This window comes from Herpailurus yagouaroundi, unplaced genomic scaffold, assembly GCF_014898765.1.
Source record: "Herpailurus yagouaroundi ecotype Mexico unplaced genomic scaffold, PumYag 140, whole genome shotgun sequence".
Lineage (NCBI taxonomy): Eukaryota > Metazoa > Chordata > Mammalia > Carnivora > Felidae > Herpailurus > Herpailurus yagouaroundi.
In genome coordinates this window covers 92,448,711-92,462,662 of record NW_024412395.1, presented here as the reverse complement: position 1 = coordinate 92,462,662, position 13,952 = coordinate 92,448,711, and the positions used below count along the sequence as shown (strand labels likewise).

Sequence of the window (13,952 nt, the reverse complement as noted above, 5' to 3'; positions counted from 1 at the left end):
GTTCGAAGCCGACAGCCAAGTAAGAATTCTTGAAGATGTCTTTGGTGCAAAAATGTGATTTTATTAAAGCATGGGGACAAGACCCATGGGCAGGAAGAGCTGCACTGGGGTCCTGACAGGTAGCTCATTATATATCCTCAGGTTGGAAGGGGGTCAGGGATAGAGTAAGTCTTTAAGCAATTTTGGAAACAAGGTTTCCAGGACCTTGAGGGGCTAGCTGTTGCTAGGGAAACACTATTTATTACCATTTAATAAAACTTCAGCCATGAGACCCTTTAGCTATACATGGGGGGGGGGGGCGGGGCACAAACTTGGAGTATGATTTCCAGCATATATCTTGGGGTAGCTGATATAAAGGAAGTTGACTTACAGGATCCTGGAGTTTGGGACAGTGTTAATGTTCTCTTTTGCCCCCCAAAGTGTCATCCTTGAAGCAGCTGAGCTCATAGAGGGAGGTCACTGCTGGTTTAAAGACTTGTCAATGGGCAGTAAAAGAATTTAATTTTTCATTTGCCTTAGTTTCCCACATTACCACGCAAGCACATAAACCCCTTTCCTTTGTTCTGGGTAGCCAGGAAGTGTCTGAGGATTATCATGTTTTCCACCTGCGCCGGGGGTGGGTGGTGGCCAGCCTGTATTTTGCCTTTAGCTTTCCCCAAGCTCCCTCATCATATCTTTAACAAAACAAAAAAACCTGGAAGGGGGAGGGGAAAGAGAAAGTTAACTTTGTTAGGAGTGAAGAAGGTGGCACATTCAGTGTCAGGACCAAAACTTTTCCAAGTTCTATGGTAGTCAAAACAGCACTCCTTAGAGATTAGCCTCTACTAAAAGTTCCTCGCTTTGAGGTCCCTAAAACTCACGGCTCAGAAAAGTCAAGGACTCGCTTTTTCACGTCTTCTTCCCTCCGGGTTGCCTGGACCCGTCCCCTTTCCCGCCAACTGCAAGCCCCACCCCTCCGGCCCCGAGCGCGGGACTTTTGGCGCGTTTCCGGGGCTCCGCCTCCCAGGGCCCCGCCCTCCCAGCGACCCGGCCGGCACAGAAACTGGGACCGTTCGGGCTGGGGTCGGGTCGGAGGTTGGTCGCGTCTCGGTCGTTGCCCGAGCCCGCCGAGCCCGCCGCGTCTCCAGCTCTGGGAAGAGCCCTTCCGGCGAAGGCGGGGCGATGCCGGGGAACCGGCAGCCGAGGGTCCGGTCCGGGAACGAGCCTCGTCCCGCGCCCGCCATGGAGCCGGAGGGGCGCGGGGCCTGGGCCCACAGCCGCGCCGCGTTCGACCGGTTGGAGAAGCTGCTGCGCTGCTCGCGTTGGTAAAGATGGACCCTCGGGCGAGTTGCCGCGAGGGCGGGGGGAGGGGATCTTTTCAAACCCCCGGTTCTCTCCTTCCATTCCTGCCCCGCAGTCGGGTCGGCGAGCAGACTTTGTACTTGCCCAGGGATCTGGTGTTAGTTGTCCCCTCCCTCGCTCCCATCCCCTTCCTTTCCGCGCTGCTTGCTTGTCTTTTCTTCGTCAAACCCGACTAAGGTGGTAGTTGTCGAACTTTAGCGGGCCGAAGACTCGTCTGGAGGTGTGGTTAAAAAAATGCAGATTTCAGGCCCCGCCTCCATACTTTGAATCTGTAGGGCTGGGGTGGGGCTAAGGCATCGGGGCTTTTTACTGGGCTTGGGATCCCTCCTGCCCAGGGCTGCGCAAGTTTGAAGGGGCCCGCTAAGCTTCAAGCAGCTGTCACTCATTGCTGAGCTGACCTTTTGACCCTTACTCCGTAGCAGCTCTTTCTTGGGAGAGGAGAGTTTGGGGGAACCTTGCTGGAGGTAGATTGAAGATGGCAGTGTGATGTTTCTCATTTCCTTGGTTTAGTCAAAAGGCTGTATGGCTTGGGGTTCCGGCTCTTAGAGATGCTATTTATTATCATTTTTTGCTTCTTATTTTCCTTCATGTTGTTGCACCATGGGAGCGCTCTCACTTCAAGGTTTTCATTATATCTGAAGACATCATGTTCATGACTGGTACTCCATGCTTTTCCTGTAGCTCTTCCTAGTATACAAACCAAGAAGGGCTTGTCACCCTTATCATTTCTTCCAAGAGCATTGATTGAGCACCTGCTGTGTGCACAGCTCTATATTTCTGCATGGATATAACTCAGGTTTTCTCTCTGCTTGTAGCTGGCCTATTTCTTTTTTGGACTTTGTTTTGACCTACCACCCCACCCCCCGATTTCCAACCCGCAGAACTTACATAAAGCACAAGTTACTGCAGCTGTTTCTTTAAAAATGAGGACTTAACTGTCACCGAGTTTTGCACTTATATTTGGTTTTACAAAAACTTAAAAAATCACCGCGCTCCTTAGAAAAGCGGCACTTTTGCTAGAATACATGGAGACATTCTGAGTTGTGTGTGTTTTTTAATAACACAGGGGTCCTCCATCTGAGAATAAGAAATTTAAAACTAGCTCTGCTAGTTGCTATAATAGAAGCAATTATAATAACACCTTAGTAGTTAAACAAAAGTTAGACATTCAGATAGGACATTTCTGTATGGAAGGCACTAAGGCAACATCATAGTGCTTCACTTAGAGTGTAGAGTCAGGATGCCTGAGTTCAGGTTCCAGCTTTGACATGGCCCAAGTCATTTATTTATTTATTAAAATTTTTTTTTTCTTAAATTTATTTTGAGAGAGAGAGAATGCATGAGGTGGGGAGAAGGGCAGAGAGAGAGAGAGAGAGAGAGAGAGAGAGGGACAGAGAATCCCAAGCAGGCTTGTGCTGTCAGCACAGAGCCCTATGGCGGGGCTTGCTCCCAACAACCCTTTGATCATGACCTGAGCTGAAATCAAGAGTCTGACGCTTAACCGACTGAGCCATCCAGGCATACCATGTCTCAAATAATTTAATTTCTGTGCCTCAGTTTCCCCATCTGAGTGATAATTGTGCTCTGCTTATCCACCTATGGGGATTCATTACTAATAAAAGATACTATTGAACACCTGCAAAGTGCTATTTTGGCGTTGGGGATTCATTAGTGAACAGAGCAGGCAAAAACCTCAGTCTTTAGGAAGCTAACATTCTGTGGGAGGGGGGAAACTAAATGAAATTATATGTGTAAAGTGTTTAGTATGGTGGTTGTTATAGAATAAGTGATAAGTAATAGGTGTCTTATAAAAATACAAAAAAAGCATAGCCTGCTTGCTGAATGGTTTGGTGAAGGCAAAATAGGTGCTTTATAAAAAGAAGAATAATCCGTAGGTTGTCCTGAACTATAATACAGCCAATTTCACTTTAAAAAATTTTTTTTAATGTTTATTTTTATTTTCAAATTGTTTTTAAATTTTTTATTTTTTTAAATTTTATTTATTTTGAGAAAGAGAGAGCACAGGTGGGGGAGGGTCAAAGAGAAGTAGAGAGAGAATCCCAAGCAGGCTCTGCAACATCAGTGCGGAGCCAGATGCAGGGCTTGAACTCAAACTGTGAGACCATGACCTGAGTGGAGACCAAGAGTCCGGATGCTTACCCGACTGCGCCACCCAGGTGCCCCGTAATGTTTGTTTGTTTTTAAGAGAGAGACAGAGTGTGAGCGGGCAGGGGCAGAGAGAGAGCGAGACACAGAATCCAAAGCAGGCTTCAGGCTCCAAGCTCCTATCTGTCAGCACAGAGTCCGATGCGGGGCTGGAACCCACGAACCGTGAGATCGTGACCTGAAGTCAGACGTTTAACCAACTGAGCCATCCATGCATCCTGCCAGTTTCAGTTTTTATCCCTGCCAAGTATTTTTCTAGTTTCTAACAAAAGTGAGCAGACAATAAGAGCCAGAGGACTGAAAGTAGACATCAGTAACTAGGTCCAGACTTTTATTACAACTTATCCTGTTGGCTGGAGAATAATACTGAACTCTAGTGAATTTTCTTAAAAAGTTAATATATGAACCACTGATGGAATAACAACTAAATCTCAATGGTGTCTTTGCAGATTTTCACCAGGGCTTGGCAAACTTCTTCTGTAAAGAGTCATATAATAACTGATGCTGACCACCATCTGTGTTCTTACTATTTTTTGTCTTTTACAACCCTTAACAACATAAAAAGCATTCTTAGCTCAAGGCTGTACAGAAACAGTCTACTGACTTGATTTGGTGCATAAGCTATAGTTTGCTGAACTGTTTTAATAGGTAGAATGTCTTAAGTTTAAAAATCCTCAGTGTAAAATTTTATATGACACGGGATTTAATATTTAGAAGTGATTTTGCATTCCTGTTGGTGTCTCTGTATGTCTTGGCACTGTCTACAGTGTATAAAGCGTGGCCCGTTTCTTCTTACCCGGGGAAGATAACCCCTTTTTCCCCACCCGCGCCTTTCCCTGTAGCTGCCTGACGCCATTGCTTCAAAGAACAACTCAGGATGGTCTGCTTCTTGCTTTGCTACCTACCATTCCTGGCAGTGTCCTGTTACTTGAAATTGTGTGTCAGTATGCCCTTTTACAGAGTTTCAAAGTTCTACCCAGTGGACTAGTGATTACCCCGATTACCCTCACATTCAGCTTGCAGCTGTCATCTATATTGTGTTCCCAGGTGTCACCTGTCTTATACAGCATATTGCATCTGTTTTACGGGAAGCATTGCTTGTGGGTGAGGGTGGATTGGCTACATTACAGGGCATCCTTTCTTGACCTTTAACATAAGTAGGACTCCAAGGTGAAGCTGATGAAATTTTTTCAAGAGGCCAGATGTGACATTTGTGTTAGGTCCAAGCCCCACAACCAGATAGAAGCTATTTAAAGATTTGGAAAAATGAGACAGGAAGACCGTATCATTTGAGAGGCTGACAGAAAGCATAGTAATAATGTGTTCCTAAAGGAAGTAGGAAAAAATAATAAGGGCTGTAATGTAAACCCCAAGTGTCATATGACACTATTTTGTGAGTTAAAATTAGGTACCTCTTGACATTTTTGGGTGTGTGCAGGTTGACCTCTACTATAGTGTAATTTGGAGTTATAGCATTTTAAAAAAAATTTTTTTTACATTTATTTATTTTTGAGAGACAGAGTGAGACAAAGTGAGAGTGGGGGAGGGGCAGAGAGAGGGAGACACAGAATCCGAAGCAGGCTACAGGCTCTGAGCTGTCAGCACAGAGCCCAACACGGGGCTCGAACCCACAGACCATGAGGTCATGACCTGAGCTGAAGTTGGACGCTCAACCGACCAAGCCACTCAGGCGCCCCTGGAGTTCTAGCACTTTTTAAATCAACTTTTAGTAAAGAGTAAAAGCAATCTTATGATTTTTGGCATAGATGATTTTATTTTTCTAAATTATTTTTTGTCATTTTAAAGGTGATCAAGATTATTTTCTCTTATAGCATCGCTTAGTGATTAAGAACATTAATTTTGAACCCTGGCTTGAAATCCTGCTTCAGTGATTTTTGGGTAAATTAGTTTATCTTGTATGCTTCCTTTTCTCATTTGTGAAAATGAATTAGTAGTAGTTTCTATCTTATGAGGTTACCAGAATTAAATGAGTTAATATTTATAAGATTCTTAGAGCAGTGCCTATTATGTTCTATGTGCTATATGGATGTTTGTAAAATAAAGGATAGATTTCCTGACCCCAGCATTAAGCTTTTGTCTTCATTAGCTTTGCTCAGAAGCACTTTAATAGGCCAGTGATCCTTAAGTGGGATGATTACTCCTTTAGCTTGCTCTGATGCTGGTTCTTCTTTAGGACCATAAATGATCACTGATGGACCACATTAGTGGTGACATGGTGAGACATTTTTTACCTTTAAGGAGCACACGCTTAACTATAAGGGGTAAAATGCACGCAGAGTTCAGGGTAGGCCAAGGAGATGTAGAGAAGTGTACTTGGATGGTGCCAGTGGAGGAAAGCTTCATGGCTTTTGAATTGGGCCTCGTAAAGAGTTTCATAGATGGAGACTGGTGGAGTATGCTAATCACAATATGCTAAAAGGTACTGTAGAATAAAGGGGAAGTGAGTCAGATGGGCAGAGAGTAATTGGTAGCCTAACAACTGACTATTCAATGGGTTCACATAATTCCTAAGTAGAGCAATTTGTGTAACTTTCCTGTCACTCTGATGTCCTCATCTATAAAATGAGGAAAATGGACAAAGGGCTTTCTAAGACTCCCTCTAGTTCTGCAGATTCCATAATTATGAGTTTCCTTTGGAGACAAATTATTGTTTAAAACTTTCTATTGACTTTTAACATACATGCAGAAAAGGGCACAAATCATTGGTGTTCAGCATGTATCCTACATCTCTTCTAAATGTAGAATGTATTTACTTATGTGGTATTTTGATTCTTTGATACACATTTCATAAAGACAGGTTCACATTTGTGGCCACAGTGCTGAATTCATGGTTTCTTAGTGTTTGTTAAATTAGTGCATGGAAGAATTTAGGTTAAGTTAGGATCACATTTAAGGAGTCTTTGCAAGTGGAAATACCATAAAGGGCCTGGTTAATTTCACTTGACTCACCTAGAATCCTCTGTAGGTTCCTGGGGTTAGTTACCCATAGTAAACAATGACTAGGGTCTTGAGCAGATGTAGAAGCCAAGGTCTTTCGCTCTGGGAGGTAAAGGTAGAACCATGAGTTACACAGACCCATTATAGGCCTCCACATACCTGGTGTTCTGTAGTGCTTGTGTCTGCCAGAGAAACTTACCAGAGACATTGAGCACCTGTTCCCCATAGCATTGGGGATGGTCTTACAAGTGAAGTTCTTGTTAATATGAGCCTGGGACTTTGAGGAGAGATTTTAGGCTGGGAGTGCACTCTTGACAGTCATCTGCATTAGATGGTTTGAAAGCACACTTCTGGAAGTGAGCAGGGAAGAGAATATAAAGAGCCTTAAAATCAACATTTGAGCATTAGGTGGAAGAGGTAAAGCTTTAAGGACAGTTACTTAGATACTGTTTTGCTTTGGAAGAAAAGAAATAGAGGACAGAATAACCAGAAGTATTTGAGGCAGGTATGCATAATATTCTCTGTGCGCATCTGTCTCATAACAATAGATCCCATTATAATCAGTCATTAATAGACAGGAGTCTATTACCCATTTGGCTTTTGGGATATTGGCTCCTTGATTTATTCAATATTTATCAACACTAAGTAATTAGACATGATTAAAAAAATTTTTTTCCCATGTGATTTACTTGAATCTGGCATACAAAATACACAGAATAAGATGGCTTTGTGTCATTATTCATATCCCTTGTTAACAATTTTGTTTATTCTGAAGACATATACAACAGATTGTTTAATTGGCTTGAAGAGCCTGTGCATTTTGGTGTTAAATGTGTTGGTCCACACTTAAAAATAACTTGGCGATTTTCTAAAATGTAAGAGCATTGTGGTAGCTATCTTGCCTAATGTTAAGTAGCAGTTTATCTCAGTAAGCTTAGGGAGCCATTCTGTTAAGAAATAGGTCTGCCTCAGTATTGTAATCTCAACTGAATTTCCTTTTCTTCTTTGCAAAGACATTTTTATATCAATAGGCCCTTTTTAAAAAAAAAAAATTGTTTGTTCTCCCTACTTAGTTCTTCCCCAAGTTATAATCCTCTGACTGCGCTGATCTTTCCAAATCAACTACATGTGAAGTAACAGAAGTATGACTGCAGATTGGAAAAAGTAGAGTAGCTGAATTTTCAGGGTACAGAAATCCTGTTACCATGCAAATGTCTTTTCTTATTCTTCTGGACTTTTTTCTTTCTAATATATATGTATATCAAACAAAGAATAGGGTAAAGATAAAATAGAATTCTTAATATAAATTCATTTTTGCATGTACTCTTCCATTTGCTTCATTCACTGAGGATTTATCGAAATTCTGCTGTTCGTATAGCACCATGCTAGGGAGGTAGTGGTGGGGAGCTCAGAAAAAAATGAAAGTCAAGATCTCTTGTTTGTAGGGCTAGAATCTCTTTGGAGACCAGGGGGAAAAATAAGGAATCAAGCAGATAAAATACAAAATAATTTAGCTTTCAGCATTGATTTCCAGGGCTCCAACTAGATGCCATCTCTCTGGAACTTGAGAACATTTTGTAATTCTCTTAAATCATACACTAACTTTGCTTATCAGATTACCTAGTTAGATTATAAGCTCCTTAATATAGATTGTATTGCAGTCAACCTTGTGTTCTTTACATGTATGGTGCAAGGTACAGATTTTGCATGAGTGATGGTATGGAAACTAAAATTCAAGAATTTCTGTGCTTTGTTTAGTGTCATTTTTATTATATCATCCTGTATAATATTTGGATAATGTGTTCGGCTTGAATAGTTTTGGGAGTTGTGAGGAGGAAGTGTATTCTAGGATGGGAGAACAGCCTGAGCAGTCTGGTTTTGGATCTTGGGTATTATTTGAGAAATGTTACAGACACTGGCCTACTGAGTGCAGAGGTTTTTTTTTTTTTTTGTGGAGGAGCAGTGCAAGAAAATGTTGCTTGCTTTGGAGTTAACTGGATTGTGAAAAACTTTTAATATTAAGTTTTTAAAAATTGAAATAATACATGCATTAAAATATTAAGGTATATGGTGATTAAATATTTAAGGGAATGACAGATGGGCCTGAATCCTTTTCTTTAAGAACCCACTATGATCAATTTATTATGTGTCCTTTAAGAGGTTCTCTGTGTTTGTATAAGCATTGTAAGCCTCAGATGAGAAGATACTATACATCTGGGAGATGTATCATGATTTATTTAACCGTTTTCTTGTTGGTTAAAATTTAGATTGTTTCTGGTCTTTGGCTTTAATAAGCTGTGCTGGAGTGAATATCCTTGTCCATGGCCTTTACAAAGTTTTAGTTGAAATTATTTGTGAACAGGGTGCCTGGCTGGCTCAGTCAGTGGAGCCTACAACTCTGATCTCAGGGTTGTGAGTTCAAGCTCCATGTTGGGTGTAGAGAGTACTTAAAAAAAATCTTAAAATAAAATAAAATTATGCATGACTATAATCAACAAAGTCATTAAGTCAGAGACATAATAAAAATATTCATTTGCTTCATCTGTACTCCAGATACAACCTCTTTCATCTCTTAGTTCTTCATGGTTTACATCTACATTTCCAAATAATAGGTTTCTATTGCTACCTCTTGATTTTTTCCATTTTAGACATTATTTATTAACTTTCTAACTTCCTGCACTAAAAGATCAGTTTTCTTATATTATCTATTCACTTTCTACTGTGGGAGATGACTGGGTATAAAATTTGAAGGACAAAATAATTTTCAATCATTATTTTGAAGGCTGGGTATCCCTTGTCACCCTTGGGATGTCATATGCTGTTCTGGATCCTTAAAACAAAAAATATTTATATGCATATATGTATATATATGTGTATATGTATATATGTGTATGTATGTATGTATATGTGTATATGTATGTGTGTGTGTGTATACAGACATATATATATGACGTTTTATTCCTTAATCTCTGGAATCTCTTTATTATCCTGTCTAGACAGACATCTTTGGTATATTAGAGTTTCAGTTTTGCAAGCACCTGAGTATCTCTGAAGGATAAATTCCTGACACAGGAATAGTTGAATTAAAAGTGGATGCATTTAAAATTTTGATACTTATTGTCTGGTTGTAATAGAAATTGTTTTATTGCAGAGTATCTTCTCCTCTAAGCTCTAGCCATTGTCTGAAAGCCTGGCTTTGACAGAGATCAGTGCCACTCTTTATCTGCTCTGTGAGATCTTCATTAACAATTTTTTGATCTTGACACCACACCTCCCTCTCCCAGTCTTGGGTGTAACACCCCTCTCACTGCTCCTTCCACTATGCATGCGTACATACTTTTCTGCCCATGCACATACTTCTCTGTCAGTCTTCCAGTGTCCTTCCTCATCTGCTAACAGCACCAAAAAATATATTCTAGCTCACTAATTAGAATTAGTATAATTTATCAATTATTCATAGATACTGGAATCATTGCTAATCACACTATAGCATCTCATTGCTAGGGTGAAGTGTCAGAACCAGAGATAAAGGGTTCAGAGTTATCGTAAAAAGGAAATTTAAGTTTAGAAATAGAATCAAGGCATTGAGTCAAGTACTGCCATAGAAAGCCAGAAGACTGTGAACTGCATCCTGGGGATAAGCCTACAATTGAGAGACAGGAAAAGAAGCAGCTAACGAAATGCTGGAATAGGCGGATAAATGTGCTATAAGAAAATTAAAACTCAACAGAAGGAAAGGTTTCAGGAAAGAATGTGAGATCAATGTTGCCTCACAGAGAAGTCAGGGAGAACGAGGCCTAAAAATGCTTTAGGGAACAGTTTCAGCAGAGTTGGGAGTTCAAGCTAGGGAGATAAGGAGATGGAGAGAACCATGTAGAGCACTTTCTGAGGACTTTACATCCACAGAGAGGGGAAGAGCTGGGGCTGAAGGTAGAGTGAGGCAGGAGCTGAAGAAAGGGCTACTTTATAGGGTGGAGGAGAGAGTACCTGTGCGTATTTAGTTGCAGATAGAAGAAGAAATTTTGCGGAGTATAATGATGAGAATCGACTACTTTAGGAGACAGGGAAGATACTGGATCTAGGGACAGGGAGAGCAGCACATTTTAAGAAGGAAGAATGACTGCAGGACATCTTTCCCCCTGAGCCCAGAGGGAGGGACAGGGTTATGGGTGAAGAGGAAGGAATAGGCCCAGGTGGTGAAAAGCTCACAGTCAGGTTAATGGGATTTAGGAGCATGGAGATTGTTTTGAATAGCCATCTGTTCAAGCATTTGTTATACAAAGGTGAAGAAAGTACCAACTGAATTTATAGAGACACGTGTATATATCTGTCTGTATATATCTGTCTTTTTATCATTGTTATTCATCCCCTGAGAGTAGGCAAGGAAGGAGTGGACTGTGGGGCCTATCTGGTATTACTGGCATCTGTGAGTGTCTAAAAGGTCAGTGCAAATAGGGTGGTGGTGGAGATGTCCATGAAGTAGTAATTGTGGCCTGGGAATCCAAGGAGCTAATGAACTGAATGGCCTTGTCTGGAAGCAGAGAGCAACTGAAGGTGGAGGTTTGGTCAGAGTGGTGGAATAAAAAAAATATAGGGAGTATATATATAATGATAGGAGGAAGTGAGATACATCACTTCTGAGACCTTAGAGCCAAACTTGTGAGGAAGTAGAATTCAACACACTTGATTAGGAGAGATCAGATTAGATTTGGTGGGTGAAATAGTGAGCAGAAATTATAGGAGGAGCGTGAGCATTGTAGCAGAGATCATCGTCATTGCCAGAGTCACAAAAGTGCCTGGCACTTCACAAGTCATATTTTTACACTGTGATCTGTGTGGTGGGATAGAAAACTCAGACATTGTGAGTTTTTAAAAAGCAATGGGTTTTATAATGTCAGTGAGCACCATTTTTGGTATCTTGAGGATAACATTATAGGTGTGTACTCTGTTTTTAGCGTTCTTTCTGAAAGCTCAATTTCACTTTAATGTTCACATCTATTAAATGTGCTATTTGATACTTTTGATCTTTCAAGAAATGTGGAAAACTGTTTTTATTGATATGTGGTACATATACAGAGGTAATTGGATAATAATGCTGTAAATACCTAAAGGTCCTAAGGTTAGTGTAATAAACCAAGCACAAAAAATATTCATCCTTCAAAAGCTTTATTTTCTCCTGTTTGCTCTTGCTGCATTACGCTCTCTGAATACGATGACTTGATGTGTTTATTAATAAGTACGTACTGTTACTTTCTGAGGATTATCAAATGTAGCAGGTATTTTGATGCACAGTAATTGTGTTTCTCTCTCTCTTTCCCCAATGCCGTGACTCTCATTCAGTCCGTAGAATGTCAACCTGATGATTCCTGTTTGCAGTTGCTTAACGAACAAAACAGTCAGTTAATTGTGAACTGAAAGAATGGCTGTATTTTTGACAAGGCATCTATGTAAAATAAATTGCCTCTTAACAATAGCCAGAAACCAGTGCATTCCTATGGGAAACCATGAATGCTTATGGTCAAGGTGGTCAGATGTTCTGATTTTCCTGGGTCAGTTCTGGTTTACACCTGCTATCGCAGTGTCCTGTTTAGTTGTCATGTCCTGTCACTCCCAGAAATGTTCTCATTTGGACAATATGTTATATGGTCATTCTGCCTTTTAGGCCTTATTTTGAAATTTATGGTCTATACTTTGAATCATTAAGCGAAGATGTATCTTAGTAATTGAAAGAAGCAGTCAGTGGTCAGTTTTGCCATCCTCTATAAAGGTGTAGGGATACTTACACAAAGTTCCTTCTTTCTGAATTCCCACTATATGCATTATAAAAAATGTTACAGTTTGTACTGAGTTTGCTAGTAGCTATTTGAATTCAGCAGATGTGTGATGATACAATATTTAATTAGGGAGTAACAGCCTTTCAAATAAATATATCCTAATCTTCTGCTTTGGAAAGAGAAATACAGTAGTGTCGGCCCTTGGATTTATGAAATGTTGGGTAATAAGTGTTTATCTCACAATGACCTAAGTCTTGATTGTCTTCCTTTCTTCAAACAGCACTAATATTCTGAGGGAGCCTGTGTGTTTAGGGGGATGTGAGCACATCTTCTGTAGGTAAGTAATTATGACTTGATCCATAGTGTAACTATATTTTTTACTAGGTCATCCTCCTGTAACCATATTAGTAATATGTCGTGTGTTATGTTTGTGTAACTCTCATAGGCTACAAATAACTTACTGTACATTGTCTCATTTTGATGCATAAAACTGTCTTACTTTACAAATAAGAGCATCAAAGCTCAAAGGGGGTGACTTGTTCAGAGTTGCATAGCTTAGCAAGTAGCTTGGGGAGAAAAATCTGTTATGTAATTGAAATACAGCTCTTTTTTTTTTCCCCCTTCTGGTTACTTTGGAGTCTAGACCTTCCAGATTGTGAAAATCTTGCTCTGGATTAATTTTCTGGGGCTTCTGTAACAAAGTACCAAAGACTGAGTGGTTTGGAATGACAGAAATGTATTGTCTCACAGCTGTGGAGGCTACAAGTCCAACAGCAAGGTGTCAGCAGGGTGGTTGTTTCTGAGGGCTGTGAGGAAAATCCTGTCCCATGATTCTGTCCTACCTTCTGGTGGTGGAGAACCTTTGTCTTCTGGCAATCTTTGTCCTTCCTTGGATTGTAGGTCTATCACTGATTTTGACCTTCATGTTCACACAGCCTTCTCTTTAGTGTGCATGTTTGTCTCTGTGTCCAAACCTGCCCTTTTTGTAAGAATGGCAGCTTTCCTGGAGTAAGGCTCACCTCGATAATCTCATGTTAATTTGATCTCGAGAAAGACCCTATTTCCAAATAAGATTAGGTACTGGGGGTTAGGACTTCAACATCTTTTTGGGGGACACAGTTCAAGCCATAATAGTTACTATGGAATTATGTCCATGTTATAGTATGAAAGCCCTGGCATATAGATTAGAATATTAGATTTTCATCTCATTCTATTTCTTATTCTGGAGAAATCAATTAAAGGACTGAATGTCTTGGTTTAATTGTCTCTGAGACAGGGTCCATGTAGCCTCCTTTGCATCAGTTTTTTAATGACTTCAGTAATGACGCATGACTATCTGGCATGAACGACTTCGGCATGAAGTTTAAGCACACAAGAAAATAATTTACTGTGTGACTGCTGTGGGCTGATGTGTGGGAAGTGACTCTGCTTGGGGTCCCAGTTTTCCTTCTGGAAACATGGATTTGATATATGGGGCATATCCAGCTGGAGGCTGGGATAGGGAATAATAGTACATGTTGCCCATCCACTCTCCGTTTGGATGATGACAAGGACTTCACATGGGCAGGGCACGCGCGTCAGTCATCGTCCTTCCCCCTGTGCCCCCGTCAGAGATCTTCATGGCAATAAAGCGGACTGCCGACTACAGAGCTGCTCAAGGCAGAAACCACAAGTAATACCCAACTGCTCTTTTCTTCCTTGTCACATCATTAA

General features: G+C 40.7%; 1 protein-coding gene across 4 annotated transcripts in view; it reads left to right on the top strand.

Moving 5' to 3' along the window:
• The first annotated feature begins 1,044 nt into the window (after positions 1-1,044).
• The window catches only part of BARD1 (BRCA1 associated RING domain 1), an 83,346-nt gene continuing 70,438 nt past the window's right edge, over positions 1,045-13,952 (top strand). For 2 of the 4 annotated variants that reach the window (XM_040476156.1, XM_040476155.1), the window contains exons 1-3: positions 1,191-1,304; positions 7,539-7,651; positions 12,520-12,576. Coding sequence is in view for 1 of the 4 variants with exons in the window: in XM_040476154.1 (XP_040332088.1) it covers positions 1,162-1,304; positions 12,520-12,576 (200 nt within the window). In the remaining 3 variants the exon portion in view is untranslated. Of the gene's footprint in view, positions 1,305-7,538; positions 7,652-12,519; positions 12,577-13,952 lie in introns of all 4 variants that reach the window. The other 2 variants (XM_040476154.1, XM_040476157.1) reach the window with 2 other exon arrangements.